Below are 21,605 nucleotides of genomic sequence, written 5' to 3' on the forward strand. Positions count from 1 at the left end.
GACCCCAGTACTTACTCTACTCCAGGGCAACTGTTTTTCCTATTCACCCTCCCCCAACTTGTCTAAAACTTTTAATCTCATCTCTGAAATCTGTTTTGTTTGCCAAGAATACAATCTCCTATTTCAAGTCCAATCCTTTATTTTTTTGAGAATGCAACGGTCATTTTGACTGTTCTGAGTGCCTAAGACTCTCCCATGCAGCAATGATCATGAAAAGCAGTTTCCACTGTACTCTTTCTCACTCTAAGAACAGCTAGGGATTCTAGAAATCAGGACGGGTGTTCATTTGATTCTGAATCTAGACAATCAAGCTTTATGACCTTTTACTTCATGGTCTGATGCCAAAATATGGGAAGAACTGAAGAAATAAAAAACTAGCCCTATAAACAATAGAACAGGATGCCAGGAAAGGGACGCATGTCCTACTGGCACCTTTCCTCTTGGCAACTTGGTCACCGGGAAGAACTGGGGGCATGTCACACCGATGACTTGATGAAATCCTTGTCTTCTTACCTCTGCCCTTCCCCAGGACTAGGTTCCAACAGGGCTTTGCTGACATCTCCTTGGACAGAGAATCCGGTGGAGCAAAAAGGGGTCCTCAAATCTGGGGTATCCACAGGTGTTTGCATTTGACCGCCCTCTGTTCTGCTGCTGGGAGGGGTTTGTTGGGGAGGCAGAAACGAAGAGCCTCTTTACTGGAGGGATAAGGTCATGGACAGACTTCCAACCTGTTCTTCATGTCCGGAGCCACTGCCTTCCTTCCAGCCACCCTGTAGGATCCTTTTGCTGCTTTCATTTACACCTACGTACTTGGGTCTTGAAAGCTGATGGAGCTAGTGTCTGCTGCGTCCAGTCATGAGGATGTGGATGGGGTAAATGCACAAGGGAGGTGGGAATGAGGTAGGGCAGGTGTTGAGACAATTTCTGAGAACATTCTCAGTGGCAGACACTGGAGGATTGGCAGGAATACAACGTGGGAAGCAGTGAACCAGAGGTGTGTGTTTTTTTTCTTTCTTCCAGCGCTCTTGGGCAGTCAGGCTCATGGCAGCATCGCACTGGGTGGCCAAGGAGAGAATGTGTAATAGAAGATGGAGAGGCCCTCTGCTTCTAGATCACCGGGTATGCCCAAACCAGTGTGGGAATAGAAGTGGTGAGGTCTGCAGAGGAAGTCCACAGAAGATAATGAGAACTGATCCATCCTGTGGGTCTCAGAAGAACACCTGTCAACGAGCCTCTGGGAGCATAGGTGCCAAGTCACTTAGATCTGTCCTTGGGCGAAAGGCTTTATGACGCTCTTTGTGATGTGAATATGAAGTAATTGCAGAATAATCGCCCCATCTGACAAACAGGTGAATCTGTTTAATCTTCCACGAGGCTCCCAGTAGCACATGTCTCCTGAAGGGGAGTGTGAATGTCCTCCTCTTGGTATTTCCCAAGGGCGCCTTTCCCCATTCCCACATATATTCCTCCAACACTTTCAAGGTAGTGGCTTCCAGTCATTTTCTTCAAGGGAAGAAATCTTCCCTTACATCTACCTTGGTTGCAACATAATCAATCCCTTAGGAATGGAGCCCTGGCAGGCATTCTAAGATGCGTGTCCAGACCAAAGGAGATGAGGCCACCTTTCTGGTGTGGGATAAGGGCTATCTTGGGATCTGAGTGATATGCTCATTTGCAAATAGATACGAGGCAAAGGCAGCCTTCTGTGAAACATTCAGCACCTGCTTCTCAAGGATCAGCACCAGCTACACCATTTAGAGTCCCTTCTCTGATTGGAAAAGTCAATACTCTGGGCCTGCCCAGTATCAGTCCTCCTCGAGGGCCCTCTGGCTAGGAAGGAACTACTTACTTCCCTTTGCAGACTCTCAGGTTTCTGCTCTGAAGACTGGTTATCCTAAAGGAGCCTGAATAAAGCACCCTACCTTGGACTGGGAGCAGAGGTAGAATGGGATGGGGAGAGGTGCCAAGGGGAGAAGAATAGCTCAGGGCTGCAGATCACATGGCAACCTCAGAAGCCAGCTCTCTCTCAAAGAGCTCTCAGAGGTGGTGGCCCGTGACAAACGGCACACCCTTTCAGGCCACGGTCTGCCTGACTGTGAAAGAGCCAGATACAGCACTTACCTCCATGAAGGGCAGAGGGGCCCATGGGACACTCTGCAAGTAAATAACCTGCCAAGCACTCAACGGAGGTTGGGGAACCAGCAGAAAATGGTCAAAGCATCATTGCAACGAGGGCCCCGCCCCATCAGACCCTCCCCCGTTCAATCCAGGCTGGAGGGCGAGGGGCAGGAGGGGAGGGGGGGCACCGGCATGCATGGTGTCACATTCCTTTCTTTCCCCCCCTCCCCGCCCACCAAGGAGCCCCCACATTTACAGGTTACTGGGGGGCGGGGGCTGCAGGGGAGAGTGCAGGGGACGGTGGCAGTCAGGTCACTGGAGCACAAGGCGGAGGTAACTGGCGAGGGCAATGAGGCGCCGAGGCTGCAGGGCTGCCCGAAGGTGGGAAAGGAGGATCGGAGAGAAGCTACTGCCGAGGAGGCAGAGATGACACCGAAACGGGGTGAGAGCGAGAATACAGGAGGGAAAGAGTCATAAAGAAAAAGTCTGCTGGTCAAAAGGAGGAAGGAGCAAAAGGGACAAGAAACAGGGAGAAAAAATAGAGCTGCTTTGTGTTGTTGTTGCTCTTCAGCTTGTTTAAAATGTGCTCTTTTGGTTGTTTTTTTAAAAAATTTTTTTTAAAGAATCTCACACCTGATATTCCACGTTCCATCCATTTCGGCTCACCAAGGGCAATGAAGAAATTCTCTTGCCTTTCGTATTCCTCCTCATCTACTATTTTAACCCTTATGGTTTTCCTGTAGGGACAACAAGAGAGAGAGTGTGTGTCGACTGGGTCGGCAAATTGGTTGGTCACTCGGAGCACAGCCTTTAAAATCATCCCCCATCACTCCTGGCACATGCAGCCCGTCCCGCCAGGTGGCTTTGACAGGACTAAGGTGGACTGGATTGTTCTTATATTTTAAAAAAATGGTCTTAGCTTTTCTTGTCTCCTTGGTCATAGTTGTCCTTATGGGTGAGAGGGAAAGGGGTCCAGGAGGCAAAGAAAAGTGGGCCAAAAGAAGAAAGGGGTCCAGGAGGAGAGCAAGGGGATGGGAGGGGAGGAGGGGTTGATGTGGGGAGGAGTCACTTTAGATCCTGCGGATGGTTAGTAGGAAGTGAGTCGGGAAGCACATTCCCCTGGGTGTCACATGGTAGCAGTGGCCTTACTTTAGGCAGCAGGCAAACCACTGGTCCATTGGGAATGCCCCAGGCCCCTTCTACGACAGGAAATATGTCAACACTTACCTAGCTAGGGACTTGTTTCCCTTCCTTGTGTTTATACCCACTTCTTGTGTGAGCCTCATAGAAAAAATTTTATAAGGAAAGTATAGGGAAGGGAAATGAGAGAGAGAGAAAGCAAGGAAGGTGGAATTCTACGATCCCATTCTTTATCTCACAGGGCTTTCATGGTGTAAACAAAAACAAGTGTGTTTTTAATCACTGTATGATGTAGGACTCCTTTAATATTTATAGCTGATGCACTCCTGGGAAAGTGTGAAGAAAGTTATGTAAACCATCACACTTTAAATCACCTTTGGGCATCTGTCATATCAGGGTGATGTGTCCCAAGGCTGGCTTCCTTCAGTGCTGACTATCATTAGACAAGGGACATGAGGCAACATGCCTTCCCTGGCCGAGCTGTCAATCATATCTGTCCAGGCCATGCCCATGGTCGCAGAGCAGCCCATTCCCATCCCACAGCAGAATCCCTGCAGTGAGAAAACCAGCCAGGCTCACATCTTGTAGACAGCCCCAGAGTCTGGGGCCCAGAGAGACAAGGTGACGGAGGTTTCTCTTCATTTCTGGGTATCTCAACAAAGCATTGTGTCTTTTAAGAACAAATCATCAGGAAATCAAAGTTTTCTTGAAAATTGCTCCCCTTGGAACACTGGCATGAGGCTGGCTCAGGCCTATCATCACTGGAGAAGTTGCTATGTGGGCTTGGATCTCACTGTGTGACTTCTCCTGGACCTTCATGGAACCAAGTGAGGTTGGTGGGTCCCAATAGTGAGCCTTGATTCCCCTCTTTCTTCCTCTCTCTCAGGACCTAAATGCTTTCCAAAGGGTAAAGAAGTGCTAACAAACAGCCTAAAATATCTCATCAGAGTCTCTCATGTTCCTGTTTCATTCTAAAGAGAGGCTCATCTTTGCTACCTATGAAATGGTAGGCTGATCTGAGTTGGTTTGTTAGGATAGGACTTGCTGATGTGTGTGTGTGTTTTATGAGTATATTTTTGGGTCACATTTCTAGCACTTTTTTGGACACCTTGCTCAGTGTCCAAAAAAGACAAAGCTCACTGATTATCAAGAAGCATTTTCTGGTAATTTCTCTCTGTGCCCCAGACCCTGGGGCTGTCTACAAGATGTAAGCCTGGCTGGTTTTCCCCACTGTGGGGACTCTGCTGTGGGATGGAAATGGGCTGCTCTGCGACGATGGGCATGGCCTGGACAGATATGATTGACAGCTCGGCCAGGGAAGGCATGTTGCCTCAAATACTGACAGCTATCCCTCCACAGTATCATTTATCCAGAAGATGATTTTCTGACTTGCCTATTAAGAGGTCTGGAGTGTACGGGGACATTTAAGTTGGAGGCAAAAGCTTCATCCACTCTGAGGAGGCCTGTGACTTCTTGGAGAAGCTTCCCCTCAGGTCAGAATCCTCTTTCCCACTGTTGTAACTGTCTTCCTCCATAGCTAGAGGCCCCTAATAGGGAGAACAGAGTCCTGCAGGTAGGCCTTTGACCTAGACCTGGAATTCAAACCTGTACTTTCAGCTCAATCAAGGTCAGGGAGAGAAACACACCTTGGTAGCAGGGATGTGACAGGTAAGATGGCTCCTATGGCCTGCTTTGGGTAATGGGATGAACCACAAACAGAACCTAAATCTAAATACATTGATTCTCGATGCCCAGGGACTATAAGCACAGCCCTGAGAATAGCTGTCCCATGGAAATCCGTGCTGAGAGCCTGGACGAGTTTCCAAGGGCTGCCATCCTGCCTGGTGCTGTGCTACCTGGTCTTTTTCTTTCCTGTACATTAAGCCATTCAGGAGAAGCAGAGAGCCTCACATATGATACTCTCAGGGCTGTGGCTGGCTCTCTCTGTCTCTGTCTCTTTCTGTCTCTCTCTCTCTGTTTTCCCCATATCTGTTTCCCCATCTTACAGAAATTACCATTGGCTCTTGAGCATCCCTCTTATGGATACCATGTGACAGGCTGGCAGATGTTAGGACACAGCTGGGAGCAAAGAGAGGAGAGGGAGAGAGGAAAAGAGAGAACAAGAAAGGAAACAAGGGAAAGCGAGCCAGAGACATCCAAGAAAGGGGAGGAAGGGACAGATGGAGAAAGAAAGAAACAAGAGGAGAGAAGCATGTTAGGGTTAGTGTGGAGGACAGGGTACTACACCTTTCTGAAAACTCATATCCACCATGCGGGGGCCCATCATCTCAATGAAGTAATTCTTGTTTTTCTCATAGGCCTCATCATCAATTACCTTGATGTGAATTGTTTTGCTGTGGATGGAAAAATAAGTATCATAAGCAAGGAGTGGGGGGGGATAGGGGGCGGGCGGAGGGGTGCAAGCCAGCCTGGAGAAGAAACAGAAAGAGAAGGAAACAGTGAAAGGTCCAGAAAGGTCAAAGTTTGCCCCAATACCACGGGGGCATGAAGGAGAGGGGCTGCCCCAGCCCCCTCCCAGCCTCACTGGGCTCCTCCTGGGCTTGGTGGGGCTCCGTGGCCTGGCCAGACGTGAATACTGGAGCACGCACAGGCTTTACAGTCAAAGGTTCTGGGTTCTGGTTCCAGATTTGCTATGTGTCCTTGGACAAACGTTTTAACCGGTCCACAAGCAGGTTGAACAATGCTTATACCATCCCAGGGCAGTTCAAGAGCAAGGAAATAATACACATGTCACGGCCAAGGCCTTTAGGTTCTCCCATAACGTTTGCTTCCTTACTCCTGCTTTTGGGACAGGGGAGAATTAAAAAATTTTTTTTACTTTTAAAATCAGCTGATGTTGATCTGAAAGCTTTATTTTATAGAAAAGGGGTGGGGGGTGGCCTTGCTTAAAAATAGTAGGATGTCTCCCTTTCTCTGGGGCAGTGACTGTGACAGGGAGGCTCAAGTTGCACATTCTGGGAATTCACAATGGGCCTCTAAAACGACCCAGGCTCTCTCCAAATGAGCTTCACAGCCACAGGGCTACACTGACCAGGTCACATTGAATTGTGATGAGTTTATAAATCCTACAGTGATATTATGACCAGCACAATTATATCGGTTTTTTATATTAAAAGGTGTTATTTTGTTAATTCAAACATTGGGAAATATAAGCCAATTTTAGTAACCCTGTTTTGTATTTATTTTTTTTAAATATTACTAAGAGCTTTAAAAATGAAGACAGATCAGGGCCAGGCCTCTTCCAACTTTTGCTTAATGATGGGGACATTTCAGGACTGGGCCCCAGTCGAGATGTTTAGGCCTGTCCCAGGGCATATGAGACATTGCTGGACGGGGGCAGGCATGGAGCTGAGTCTCCCCCTCAGCAGTGGGAAGCAAGGTACCATGCAGAAACCCTGTTCAACCACCTGTGTGCATGCCCCAAAGGCCAGAGAACCGGCCTTTGGAGAGGTGACTAAGCCCTTCAGCCCCTCCCATTACCCTCTGTTATAAAGTAGGACTATCTTTACATTCTGACTTGGGACAACCTCTCTGCTCTCCTGGCTTTTTCAAATCACCATTAGGGCTGGGTGTCTACAGAGCTCCCTTTGTCCACGGTGTCAATCCTGTAGAAGCACGTGTAGGTCCATTGCTCCTAAAGTGAATCTATAGCTGTTACTAATACACTCTGGTCCCCAGTGCCCAATGCTTCAAAAACAAGGATTCCATACCCTCCTCACTAGCCCACCCCCCCCGCCCCCGGTCACAGACACGCCTGGCTAGCCACCACAGGAAGGTGAGTGTTCAACTTCCAAAAGGCCACAACACTGGCCTTCCTTCCTCCAAAGCAGTGGCATTAGTAATGGAGACTGATGCCTGGGGTTTAATCCAGCCCCCTCCTCTCATTAGCTGGGTGACATTGGGCAACTCGCTAAAGCTCTCCAGGTCTCGTTTGTAAAGTGGAATGCTGGTACCTATCTTGTAGTGTTCTTAAATGAGCTAATGCATGGCGAATGCTTGACAGGGTGCACGTTCCCTAGTACATGTTTAATAAGTAGCAACCATTGTTACCAAGAGCAGTATGACGTGGTTGGTGGTTTGAGAGCAATGTATAAGGGAATCTTATCACTTCCAATCATTGTCAAAAAATAAGAGGAAATCAATAAAGAGAACTGGTGACCCAAGATGTGGTGCAGGCTGGAAATAGAAGTCAGGTTGAGAAAATATTGGCTAAAACAAGTTGCTAGATCCCAAATGGGTTGAAGGGCTTGGGTTGTGAAGGGTGGTAGCATGGAGACCAACTCTCATAATCTCCCAAAATCTGGCCTCGTGCCCTTGTCAGCAACAAGCTCTGGGCTGGACAGATCACATGTCATAAAACATAGCCGATGACTTGTGGTCTTGTGATTTTTTAGTGAGCAGATAAACAGAATGAAAGAAGCCACTGTCAAGTCAGTTGAAGACAGGGAATGAGGACCGACATTAAGCAGTGGCAAGAGGAATTGGGGTTAGCTAGCTGGAACCGCTTGTTGGTGGGTGTCATGCGTGGAGGGGGCAGGTGTGAGATTCCCTCACTGAGATCGTTCATGGGGAAGGCATCACATCTGCTTGAACGTAAGGTGTCACCTTGCCTGGAGCCCAGAGGCATCCCTTGCTGCTCTTGGAAACTGAGAAAGTTCTCAGTTCGGCTCAAGCTACAAATAAGGCCCAAGAACATTCAAATTTAGTCAGAGTCAGCAGCCAGGTCTTGAGTTCTCTTTCCGTACTTATTTCTCCTCATTTAGGTCAATGACACTATTGTCCATCAAATAGCTCAAGCCCCAAACCTGGAATCACCCTTGATTCCTTCCTTTCCCTTACCCCTCCTCCTCCCCTGTCCCCTCCTCCAACCCTAATCCATTCAATTTGCCACCATCTTTCCCTCTGCTATCAAGACCTGGAAAAAACATCGTTACTTCTCCCTTGGACTTTGCAATAGCCTCCTAAGAGATTTTCTTGCTCCTGTCTTTGCCCTCTGCTTGCAAGCCCTTCCCTGCATAACAACCAAGGTTATCTATTAAAATGCAGGCCCAATCATACCCCTTATAATTGGGTAAAAACAAAATCCTTAAGTGACCTATAGGAGCTTGTATCATACAGGTGCTGTTGACCTCTATGACTTCATAACATTCTCCCCTTGGCCTTTTCTGTTCCTCAAATCAAGTCCTTTCCCACTTAGGGCACCATCCTGGCTGTTCTCCGTGTCCAGGTCTGTGCTTACCCTCATCCTCTGAGCCTCCACATGTACATCACCTCCTTGGAGAGGCCCTCCATGGCCACGTTACCTCCTTGGATCTCTCTCCTCCCCACCATCTCTACCTCTCCACCATGGGTCACTTTCCATCATGTTCCATCTGCTCACTCCCTTCAGTGCACTAATCACAGCCTGAAGTTAGTTAACTAACTTGTTTATAGTCTATCTGTCCACATTGGATTGTAAGCACCAAGAGGACAGGAAACGTCTCCTATTTGCCACTCTAGTCCTAGTGCCTGGTATAGAGGCCCTCCCTCAATGATGACTTTACTGAGTGACTAATGGTGAATTTCCTAATACACCGAGAGCTTCATAAAACCAATCTACTTTCCTTTTTATAGTGAAAATATAACTCGTCAGGGACAAAAAAAATATTTTGAAGGCTATTTTGATGGAATGCCTGAGGATTCTCAGTGACACAGAGAGACCAGAATCCCAATGTCATTGAACTACATATATTCTTATTTATTCACCTACTCTATTTGTCCAGCCAGGATCTAACTCATGGGTTTAGGTTAGGGTCTTTGAACCCTATGTCTCTCCTAATCCCAATTCCTCCTTCCTTCCCACTGGCACTTACTAAATGGCCATGAGGTCAGCTTCTCCCGAGCAGCTGCTCCTTGAGCCAGGAATGCTTCCCGAGGCTCCGGGACTGCCCCTGCCTCTCCTCCGAGCCGTCTGCTGAGCGAGGCGTCGAAGCTTGCAGCATTCCCAGCTAAGGCCGCTAGGGAAATATGCTCCCGGGAGATCCCCACCGACAACCCAGAAGGGATTAGAAAGCACATTGCTGAGCTGCCTGGCTGGCCTCTCAGAACATTTCTTTGCATTGAAGACACCCGATTCCCCATCGGGCCTCTCTGGTCCTCAGGGTACTGCAAAGAGAAGCTGCTCTTCAACCACTGAGCTCCTCTAGGCTGAAAGGGGGAGGAAGCAGCATTTATCTGTTGAATGGATGAATGAACGCAGCACTGGAGGAGGTCCCTGGGAATTTCCCTTTATGCAACGGGATGTAAGATAATACATGCACTTACATTATATTCAGCACCCTGAGAACTTTCTTAGTTCATGCTTATTTAAACCGTGAAACATACCCATTATTACTTCCTCTATAAAGATGAGACAATAGATGCTCAGGGAACTTCAGTAACTTGCCTGGAGTCACACAGCTAGTAAGCAGCAGAGCTGGGATTTTAGCACGTCTCTTATTACTCCTATAGCGAACCTCATACAAGCAAGTGGGTAAACTCTGGGTGCCGTGCCTGAGCTGTGGCCACGGGGAGGAACCACAGGATTCTCCCATTTACATTCAGACAGCACCGGCAGACAATAAGCGGATGTGGCTCTTCACTGCGGTGTGAGTAGGTGGCTTCCTAACCCTTTGGCCCTCCCTTGCTAGAAGTAATCTCTAAATAATCTCTGGCTCGGAGACCTCTTCCCTCTTGGTTCCTATGAAGTGACTCTGCAAGAAGGCTCCTTTCCATCGTTTCTAAATTTATGCTGGCTGCTTCTTGACCCTGGGCTGCAGAGCAGAGCTGGTGGTGAGCTTCCAGCCTTGCCGGGGAGCCTTCGGAAGCCTCACAGTTGTATTGCGTTCTTTTTTTATTCTTTATCTTCCCTGCTGGGCACCAGCAGTTCCCATCTCTTCTCCTGGCGGGTTTTTGGCTCTGAACCAGGACAGAAACGCCCCTCCCACTTCCAACCACATCCTGACAGCCCAACACTGACACCCTCCAGCCCCTACTAAGGTCTGGGGGAAAGGCTCCTTGTTTCACGGGAAGGCTTCGGATGCTTCGATGTTTTCTCTTGAAAACCGGGTCCACGGAAACAGCGTTTCTCAAATGTTGGTGTGTGCATGTATCCCCTAGGGGTCTAGGTAAAACAAAGATCCTGATTCAGCAGGTCTGGGGTGGGGCCTGAGAGTCTGCTTTTCCAAAAAGCTCCCAGAGCTTGCCCATGCTGCCACTCCAGGGCCCAAGACTCCTTGGAGAAGCCTCTCTGACTCTGTTAAAAACTTAAGGGAAAGGCAGCAGCTGCTTGAACGCTATCACCAGTCAGGGAAGGGGCGCCTGGAATCAACATGTAGCATTTCAACCAAAGGCTGGAGTCGTTAGGCCCATTCTGACACTACGTTTTGAGAAGGACACCAGGTGCACCGAGTAGGGTGACTAGGATGAAGGGCCTAAATACCACATTTTGAATGGATTTACTAACATTTATATAGCGCTTGCTTTGTGTCAGGCACTGTTCTATCAGGCACTTTACTAACATTCATGTCATCTTCACAGCAAACCCGTGAGGTGGGAACATGCCAGGCAAGGGGCTACTCTCTCTTCACATATTATCTCATTTAATCTTCCCCAGAGCTGGCGAGGTAGATACTATTTTTCTCCCCATGTTATAAATGAGGAACCGGAGGCCCAGAAAACTTAAGAGACTGTAACTAAATAAGTGGCAGAGCTGGGATGTGAATTCAGACAGCGTGGCTCTAAAGATTGTGCTTCTGACTGGGATCTGATATGTGGATCTGGAGGAGAGATTGTCCAGGGGGAGATGACACTCCCTCTGAATGGTTCCGGGCCTGGGGCCACTGGAAGGAAGGCAAGTGCAACTCTACCACATACCATTACATCAGTGAGGTGAACCGGCTTAGAAGAGAGGGATCACCCCATTTCTGGTGGTATTAAAAAGTAAAATGAAAAAAACACACCAAAAAACAGTAAAATGATGACCATGCATGCAAACGGCCATAGAAAGGATTCCTGCCTGCTACCTGAGGTCAAGTAGTGACCTATAAAGGTCTACACCCAGTGGTCTGCTGGTAAACCAGCTGTCTAGAGGGTTGGAAGGGGAGCCCTGATTTGGGGTGTCTGCCTTCCACAGTGTAAATACTCCCACTAGAGTCAGTTTTAAGCTACTAATAGTTTTAACAACCAGCCTGCAAAATTCCTAGACACTTAACAATCAGCTCCTGTGAATTGGTGGGAGCCACTTCCAACATACTACTGACGATGTCAGATTCTGCCAAAATGTGCGAGGGAGGTTGAGATGGGAAAGGTAGTTCTGACTGATTTACAAGTTATTTTACCACATGCTATGTTTGCTCAAAATGGGTCACTATCTGATAGAGTAAGGTATTAATGTGCTTATTCAAGTGAGCCTCTGTGGGGGAGAAAAGGTTCGAAGGTTTGTCTTTTAAAAGAAACGTGGGTGAATGAGGAAGCTGTTAGGTTGACTTTCTAAAATGTCTCACTACAGATGCTCTGCCCGAATCCCTGGAACCTGTGGCTATGATAAGATGTTGCTCCCATAACGTTATATGCTACAGTGTCATATGACACAGCAGACCTTAAATAGGGTGATCATCCAGCTGGGCCTGATCTATTCACATGGGCCCTTAAAAGCAGAGAGCTTTCTCTGGCTGAAGAAGGGAAAGCCAGAGGGACTTGTGCATCAATCTCTTCCAAGCTCGAGAAGGTCTCAACACGCTATTTCTAGTTTGAAGATCCACGTGTCACGTGAACAGGTGTAGGCAGCCTCTAGGAACAGAGTGGCCCTTGGGTGACAGACAGCAAGGAACAGGGCCCTTCAGACTTCAAGCCACAAGAGATAGTATTCTGGTAATAGCCTTAAGGAGCTCAGAAGCAGACACTTTCTCAGAGCTTCCAGATAAGAGCCCTGCCGGCCAATGCCTTGACTTCAGCCTTGAGCAGAGAACCCAGCCACGCCATGCCTGGACTTCTGAGCTACAGAACTGTGAGATAACATGTGGGTATTGTGCTCCGCCTTGAAGTTAATGACAATTTGTTACACAGCAATAGCCAGCTAACATGGGAGGCTTATTTACTTTATGAAGTCAGGAACTGAGCCAGATATCTCTTGGAACTGTCCTGCAGTATCTATTTTGTAATCAGAATACTCCGTCCTGATGGCAGGGCCACAGCTAGGTGTATAACACCTTTGTGCAAGGTTGAGAAAAGATACCACTTGGTACATATCCCAGGTGCCTTCCTCTGGCTTGCAGAGCAACATGTTAGGGTGCAGGGCTTGGCACAGAGAGCACTGGCTGGATTTCAGCCGCCACTCGGGGGTCTTCATGCAGTGCACAACTGGCACAACTGTAGGCAGAAGACCTGCTTGGCAGACTTGCCTGATTCACTGTTCCAAATACATGCCTGAACCAACAGGCATATGGGACAGGCTAAGGCAGAGAGATGGATCTTATTGAAGAACTTCCTGCAGCAGGAGGTGGGTCAGGTGGGTGGATGAGCAGCAGGAAGGTACAAAGCAGGAGGGAAGGGTATATGAGTGTGTACGAAGGATCATGATCCTTGCTCGTTTGTCATCTATTCTGGACTCTTCAGATGAGCCCTCTGCTGCTTGCAGCTTCTCCATACCTGTGACTAGTTGGGTTGACCAAAGAAAACCCACAAGCACATTTTGTCTCCACTGACAATTCAGATCTGACCGCTGGGCACGTCCACAGGCGCACACCCACGTATTCGAGGGCTTGACGCTGATTCTGTCCATTCTGGAACGTCTGGGCTCGTAACTGGGCACCGTAGCTCATGCCCATCTCCTGGCTTTCCTAACTATCCCCTTTCTCAATGCCTGCAGAGCTTCTTACCTTTGGCTGAAGGGAAGAGGGCATCTGAGATGACTGTATGACTGTGGACCTAGCCTTCAAGATGTGGTCAGAGGCAAAGTGGTGTCAAAAACCCCAAAGGGGCCTCTCGCTCTATTTCCTAAAGGTCAGGGCAAAGTAAGGAGATTTTTAATTTTTTTTTTAAAGGCAGCCTTCTAAAGCAGGTGCCCTTCCTTTTGAAGGCTGTCATACCTTGCATGGCAGCTCTGCAGGGTAGAAAAGATTTTAAATGACAAATTTTTATCTTCTCCACCCTTTCAGAGACGATAAAGATGAAGCCCTTCATCCTCAGAATTGGGAGCTCTCTTCAGCGTCCATGCATCTATCCATCTGCCCTCCCATCCACCATTATTTATCAGAAGCATATTCCTTCTATCATGAAACTTACAATCTAGTGGTGTGAACATGTACAGAAAGCATCTCTTTCGCCCCTCCCCTTAGTTTGCTGATGTGGAATTTCCACGGGGTAGTGAGTAATACTAAGCTCTAGGAAATTTAGTGTCTCCATGGAGGGAATCAACTTACTCACATTGCCCAGGCAGCTCAAATCGGCCTCGGTTTGAGAATGCCACAGGCCTCAAGGAGGCTCCTAAGCTTGACTATTGCTTGTGGCCACCATGCAAAGATAAACGTGTGCGCACGCTCACACACAGGGCAGTTTAACATGCTCATCCATTGTCTAAGCACAGTTTTTCTGCTAGTACAAGAGCGCTCTCATCTCTTCAAGCCACAGTAAAGACCACTCTTCCTCTCTGCTTCCCATGGTGGGGAGTGCTCCCTCCTCCTGACTGAGTGTGCATGCATGTGAGTGGGGGTCTGATGGGTGGGGTGAGGGTTGGGAACACTGCACTGTACCTCAGAGGGAAAATCTGGCCTTCAGGAGAGTAGTCTCTGTAGGAGCCTCGCCTAGTTATTCTAAAGGGGTATTAAATTTCCAACCCCCACAGCAGTGGGCCTGTGCAGGTTTCAGCTCTATATGAGACTCAGTTATTCACAGCCCTGTTGGAGCCCTGAGTTTGCCCTATGTCATCCCAGTGGAGTTGGTGGGGGAAAGGGAGGGCGAGTCACAGCTCCAGTTCTCTCCCTCTTCTAAGTCAAGAGAGGAAACTTTAAGAACCCACCAGTGGTCTGGGAATAAACAGTTTCTGTGCATGAAGCTGATAAATCCCTCCTTGGGAAGGCGGTGAGAATAATCTAGAAAACCATTTTATTTAACAGCGTGTCTGCTCCCAGAGCTGAAGAGAACAAATGGCTGGTTATCTGAATCATGGCATTGGAGGTGTTGGGTCTCTCTGTCTTGCTTTCTCTCTCTGCTGCGTATCTCTCTTTTTTTTTTTTAAGGATGATTTTGATCTAAGCAGAAAGGAGAGAAGTTTGTATTGTATTGCCATAACTTGAGGTCCGAGAAAAATCTTCTGATGATTAGGAAGGGAGAAGAGCTGGCTCCTAAGGACCCGAGTCAAGCACTGTCAATGCTCCTGCCTTCCACTTTAAGTCCCTGTCCACTTGAGCACTTATAGAGCCCATAATTCTGGTGGATACTTCCTAGAGATCCCGGTAAATAGCAAGTTCAGGAAAGATTACTGTCCCTGGGCTGGGTGGAGAAAATCCTTCAATTAGAGACTTAACAACATGGAAGACTAGCTGATTCTACAGACATGTTCTTGACTGAATCAATCAGGGACCACACTGAGCCAGAGCTGCAGCCCTGCACAAATGCAGTGGGCTCCATTCGCATCCTAGTCAACGGGAATGCCTCACGGGGCCGTACAGGGCAGCAGCCCCCTCATCTGGCTCCCTGCTTCCATTTCTTTAGCCCTGTTACAATCCACTCCCCTCTCAACAGCCAGAGTGCATTTAATATTTTTTAAAGAAAATCAACACATACCACTCCCCCCACTTAAACCCTCTGTTGGTTCCCACTGCACTTAGAATAAAATGAAAACTGTATAATCTAGCCCAGGAGTTCTGAAACTTTAGCTTACTCACAACCATCGAGAGGGCTTGATAAAACACGAAGTGCTGGGCCCCATCCCCAGGGTGTCTGATTCAGGAGGTCGTGTGGGACCTGAGAGTTTGCATTTCAAATGAGTTCCCTGGTGAGACGGACGCCGCTGGTCTAGAACCACACTGAGAACCCCATCGAGCCTGCTGAGCTCAGCCGTGCTTGCCCCAGCTCACCTGCTACCACCCTTCCTCCATTCCCTCTGCCCTGGCTGAACTTGCCTTCTTTCTGTTTCTCCAGTGCATCAACCTCTTTCCTGCTTCAGGGCCTTTGCACTAGCTGTCTCCTCTGTCTGGAACTTTCCTCCTCCAGATATTCTTATCTCCAGGTCTTTTTTAAACATCTCAGCTTATGTATTACTTCCTTGCCCAGCCCATCGGACTGGCTCTCCAGCTACTCTCCATCCAGCGCCCTGCTTGTTTTTAGCTTTGTTTATTTGTTTATCTGTATATGGTCTCTTTTCCCCACCAGAAAACAAGCCCCTTGAGAGCAGAAACCATGACTGTCTTTTTTACCAGGACTTGAACAGTCTGTGGCATAAAGGTGGTGCCCAATTCTAGATGTTTGTTCAGTGAATGAATAAATGATTAATGAATACCACTAAATGGTAAAGCCAGAATTTGACCCAGGCACTGACTGCAGCACCTAACTTGACACTTAACATGTGATTATACTGGCAGGAGTGCTGTGTCAGACCCGGGCTGGGCTCCCTGATTCAGTTCTTACCCACATTCTTCAGAGCACTGTTGTTGGGCTATTCTTACAAAAAGACCACCTCAATTGCTCCCTTCTCCTTCCCAAACAAATCTAAGCTCTTTTGGCCTTCAAAACATGCATGAACCTGGCTGCTGTCACCTCAGTTATTCAGTCACAGCTTCACTGAAGCGTATTCTCCACTGTTGTTCCCGGTGACTGATGCCATAAAAATAATGATTTGTTCTGTCGTTTAGCGGTTAAGAGCATTGGCCCTAGAGTCAGGGCTATCTGGATTCAGCACTTAAAAAGTTTCATGACTTTTGGCAAATTCCTAAATCTCTCAGAGCCTCAGTTTCCTTACCTAAAGATGGGTGCAATAATGAAGCTTGTCTCATAAGGTTTTGAGAGGGTTAAATGAGACAATGCAAGTAAAACCCGTAGCATAGTAACCTGAATATAATAAGCAGTCATACAGAGAAAGACAAATACCGTATGGTCTCACTTACATGTGGAAAAAAGCACCTCATCGATACAGAGAACAGATTGATGGTTGCCTGAGGCGAGGGGTAGGGGATGGCCAAATGATTAAAGGGGGTCAAAAGGTACAAACTTCCAAATAAGCCCCGGGATGTGATGTACAGCACAGTGACTACAGTTAATGATACTGTGTTGCATATTTGGAAATTACCAAGAGAGTAGATCTTAAAAGTTCTCGTGACAAGATAAAAATTGTAGCTATGTGTAGTGCTGGACTTTAACTAGACTTACTGTGCTGATCATTTCGCCGTATACACACACATCAAATCATGATGTTATACACCTGAAACTAACATAATGTTACAAGTCAGTCATATCTCAATACAATATGTAAACATTAAAAAAATAAGCACTCCTAAATGTCACTTAACTTGACAACAGTCTGTTAAGTTAAAACTGGAGCAACCAATAAAAGGGTTATTCTTTCCCTAGTTTCCAGGATAGGGTCAGAGGAGGGTGAGATAGTTAGGGGTTTGACAAGTGCTGGTTTGGAAGCAGGCGGGGAGATTTCTGAGCTCCATGGTCTGGCCTGAGGAAGAATTACAGACAAAGCGGTGAGCCGGGAGAGGAGGCCGTGCATTTCCTCAACGTCATTCCTCATTTTCCTACCCCTGCATATTGCCCTTGGCTTGTCTTTAGGAAGTCTGTTTGGAAATGGGGATTATCTTTCTCCTGCACCTGCTGCCCCATGTTAGCTGCCTGCCCTGTAGAGGGTAACCTTCCCCACTACCCTACACTGGCCTCCTGCTCTCCTGGGGCGGGAGCTCAGAGGGTGGGTGCAGAGGCAGTTTATTTGCATATTTTCATCCCACTAGTTAGAGAAGGGCCTTCAAGGGTCTTGTCTCATCTCCAGGGGAGTATGTGAGGAAGATCCAATGGTGCCGATTTGTCCTACAAAAGGCTCCTCAACCTTGGAGGAGGAGTTCTCCACGAGGGGTCAAGTAGGTGGGAGCAGCATTCGAATTCACTCCCTTCCAGCCTGATCCTGGCTGCTCTTATTGACAGATAAGCTCCCATTCACACCCTCCCCCCCAGATGGGAGAATCTGATTTTGTAGTCCCGATCAGTGGTAATTTCTCAAGCCCCTTCCCCCCCCATCCTCACTACAACCACTTCTTCTGAGCTATGCTCCCTTAAGCTGTTGGCCGGACTGGGTGAGGTGGTGGAGAGAGTCTGTTTCCCTTAGAGAACAAATCTGCCCTTCCTCCAGTTCCCACCTCTCAATCCTGTTTAGGGCCAAAAGGTTTGCGGCCAATATTCACTGGGAGTGAGACATTTGCATATTCTTGTCCCAGAAGTGGAAATAAAATGAGCTTGGGAAAGCCTGGGTTCACAGAGAAGCAACGGCCGGATGACAGGAGCCTGCCCACAGTGCCTCTGGACCCTCCGTTAGAAACATGTTTGTTTACGCTGCACGTCTCTGGGCTGCTGCCTTCCCGGTGACATTCAGGGCATGCGGCGGTCAGGCACAGCTGTCCACCTGAAAGGGAAGGCGGCGACACTCCAGGGCAATAAAAGAAAACATAACCACAGTGACAGTAATATAATACCTGTAAACTTCTACATCTGCCTGGAAGGGCTTTAATCAAGGATTCCAAAGCACATTCCCCAGATCTTGCCCATTCATCTGCACCGCATCCCAGGAAAAGAGCTGGCAGGGAGGGAGCAGCACACTACAAAGAGAGTACTGTATTGTCACCTTTGATGCAAACACTATGTATTTAGACAGCATTTCTCTGAACAGCTAAAGGGCTCCACATACATTGTATCATCTAATTCTAGCTCATTCATACAGCGGCCCCCATATTTGCTGCCTTGCAGGTAGTTTGGAAAAGATTTGGATCCACAGAAATTCACAGCTTTCATATCTACTCCTCCCCTCCCACTCCTGCTTAACTTCCAGGCTCTTCCCAGTGCCGCCCCTGCCAACCCCGTGGAGCCAATACCATATAGCACAACTCACCTTGTCTACATATCCACACTCAGTTTTATGCCACCAAGGGCTCTAGGAAGAAGCCATAACACATTTCCTAACTGTCAGACTGCATCTGGGTTTAGTTGGTTGGGTTGTGAAAGCTCCGTTTGTATGGCTATCAGATGGGCTTCCCAATTATTATGAAGATACAAGGCGGGGGGGGGGGGTGTTGCTGGGTGCACTGATCACACAGCCCCATGGTCCACGTTAAGCTACTAGCCCTGCCTCTCCGTTCCCCTTGAAAATGCACATTACCTTTAAAGCTGACCAAGTGGGCTTTTTCATGGGTAAGAGCTTCTGTGCTTCGCTTCCACTGATACCATCAGGGAGGCGCGCTCTTCTCTTTCATATTTACAGTGCTTCTCACAGTGGCAAAGAATCACAGAACCAATCAAGTGTGTAAGTATTTCCTTATTTGTCTTCCCCACTGTCTAAACTCTACGAGGACTGACGCTGTATTTGTTTTTGTTGTCTCCATATCTCCAGACTGAAGCACATGTCAGATGCTTAATGAAAATATGTGTTGAATGAATAAACGAGGGAATGAGGGACAGTATGAATCACAGCGAGCATTCTCTGGTGTAGTTTCCAACCATGCTCTTATTGCATTGGCTTATGTTCCCCCTAGGGCACCAGAAGGGCCCCCACGCCCACTGCATATCCTCGTCCAGTCTCACCAACAGCCCCCTTCACTCTCCCGGCCCTGGAGGTGCATACAGAGCTTTCTTAGGCAGAAGCCATCTGTTTGCCCTGCCCTCCTCTCCCACTAGGCCCAGTGTCGTCCAACAACTTAGTGGAGGTCTGACCTCAGCTTACTTATTTGACCTTCTCAAGAACCCAGCATCCCCAGTCAACTCTCTCGCCTGCACCTATGTCTGTGATATGGTAGGAGAAACAGAAACTCTGGGGTCCCGGAGATGTGAGTTAAAAGTCTGAGCTCTGTTGCTTACAGCTGTGTGACCTTGACCAAGTTCCTAGCCTCTTGGAGCTTCTGCGTCTTCAGTAGTGACATGGCGTAGATAGAAGCCACCTTGGGTGGTGTGGGCTAAATGAGAAGACACAGGCCGCAGGCTCAGTAAATGACTGTTCCCTGTCCTTCCCTTCTATGCTCGACCCTTCCTTGACTCTGATTCCTCCTGGCTGTCACTCTTCCTTTGGATGCTTCTAGCTGTCACCCCCTACGTTTTAGGCCCCATGCTGGAAGTGTACAGACTCAGACTATATTTAGATGCCTTAGCTCTCTTATTTTTTACACCACTGTGTTGCTATGGTGACAGTGAGGCTGGAAGAGGGGAGGACGGCCTGAAAGGAAGAATGGAGCTCGGCCGTGAAGATCAGTGGGTCTGGCTGGTGAGCGGGTGCTCTCTGAGGACCCCTGTCTGTGCATTCCATCAGGAGACGCCACCAAGAGACGGGGAGGCACTGCCTAGTAAAGGCTCCTCAGAAAAAAGGAGCTAAAGAGGCCTGACTGCCGAAGATCGCTCCTGCCTCTGGCCCAGCCACGTCCTTGGCTCCTGGAGCCTCCCTCAAGTGGTTTCTCTATCAACAGAGTCAGGAGACAGCAAACAGGGTTGGGTGGAGTAATGACGTCGTAATGCTGGAGTCTGGAAGATGTCACACCAGACTTCTCCCCAGGAGGAAAGTGGGGAAGCTCTTGTCTCACTCAGCTCTGAGGGCTTGGAGGAAAAAACAGTGGGGTACAGCGGAGCCACATTATGGGCCCAGTGTCATCATGGACTCAGTCCATGGGGAACCAAAGCCACACGAGGGCAGGAAGGAAGAGAAGCTCCTTGATTTGTGCTAAGCTCCGTATACTCACCAGATTTGAGTGTGGCCATGGAAGACTCAGTGCTGATGTTAAGAACCTGCACTGTAAAACCTAGTGCTCCTGAGGCAGTCACACACATCGTTTCACTGGCTCCTTAAAATGCCATGATGAGGTCAAAGTATATTCACACAAGGAAAGGACACAAGAGAGGTTGGGAACTTGCCCAAGGTCACACAGCTGGTAAATGGCAGAGCAGGGATTTGGACACAGGCCACTTGGATTCCAAACCTAATGCTCTTTGCAATATACCAATGGCTATTAAAACCAATTTTTTTTAAAGCCAAAGAAAATGTGTGCGAAGAAGGCGGTCCACAGAGAGGTGTGGCCCAGCCCAGCTGGGAAAAGCACAGGTGCCGAGGTTGAAGTAGAGGGTCCCCCTTGGACAACCTCTCCTCCCAACTTCTCCAGGCAGCGCTTCTCAAAAGGTAGTGGTGGAAGCACCCATATTGGAAACATCAGGGTTAACTGTATAAGGGCTGATTCCCAGGCCCCCATCCCAGATTCTGATTCAGTAGCTCTGGGGTGGTGCCTAGGAAATTACATATAGACAAACGCCTCAGGGGGCTCTGATAAATACTAACTTTACTGCAGGTAAACTTGCAATTCCTGAGTCAGAAAGTTGAGAGATGGAAATTCATTGCATCACCTCTTTCTCTTTTCATCTCTGATCCTTCACGCTCATTTGTAGTGGCCTGGGGTCAGGCATCCCAAAACAATCAGGCTGAACTGCTTTTTATTGGTTTTCTAACTGCCCTCTGGGCCTCAGCGGGTTTTGAGCTCTGGGCTCTAGGCTACAAACTGGTCATCAAGGTCCAAATGACGCCACAGCCATGTCGGACCTTAGTAAAGTCATCGTGATGCCTAACAGAGCAGATGTCAATCCAAGGAAGCTCTGGGTGGAGGTAGGGAGGAAGGCACCTTACTCAAGAACACACAAGGGATGTTTATCAGGTGAAAAGTCCCAAAGAAGCATGTGAGATTTGGACTGAAAATATATTTATTGGCCAAGCACAAAGTCTGGAAAAACATATAAAGACATGAATGCTTGATTTTGTACTCTCGGGAGGGTTGAGAGAACTGTATGACAAAGGAAGGTGGTCCCAGTGCTGCTGTTGAAGGGGCAGTCAGAGCTGGACTAAGATTTTAGCTCCTCTAGGTTTGGAGACTTTAGGATGCCCCCCTCCCCTATAAGCAATAGCTTTCTCTGGGCCAGACACTGTGCTTTAATTTACACAAATACCTCATTTAATCTTTCCCAGAACCATCAGCATCTCTATTTTGCAGGTAAGGAAACAGACTATTAGAAGTTAAGTTGATTTTGCCCAACGTTACCCAGCTAGAAAGTGAAAGAACTGGAATTTGATCCCAGCG

The 21,605-nt window shown here is 48.0% G+C and overlaps 1 protein-coding gene across 7 annotated transcripts in view; it reads right to left on the reverse strand.

Moving 5' to 3' along the window:
• The window catches only part of SLC8A3 (solute carrier family 8 member A3), a 163,883-nt gene that overhangs the window by 13,546 nt on the left and 128,732 nt on the right, over positions 1-21,605 (reverse strand). For 6 of the 7 annotated variants that reach the window (XM_081121301.1, XM_081121299.1, XM_081121300.1 and 3 more), the window contains one exon: positions 2,752-2,855. The exons of the other annotated variant lie outside the window; for it this stretch is intronic. In XM_081121301.1, the coding sequence (XP_080977427.1) occupies positions 2,752-2,855 (104 nt within the window). The remainder of the gene's footprint in view (positions 1-2,751; positions 2,856-21,605) is intronic. 7 annotated transcript variants of the gene reach the window in all.

The sequence above is a fragment of the Miniopterus schreibersii genome (genome assembly GCF_964146895.1).
Source record: "Miniopterus schreibersii genome assembly, chromosome: 1".
NCBI classification, from domain to species: Eukaryota; Metazoa; Chordata; class Mammalia; order Chiroptera; family Miniopteridae; genus Miniopterus; species Miniopterus schreibersii.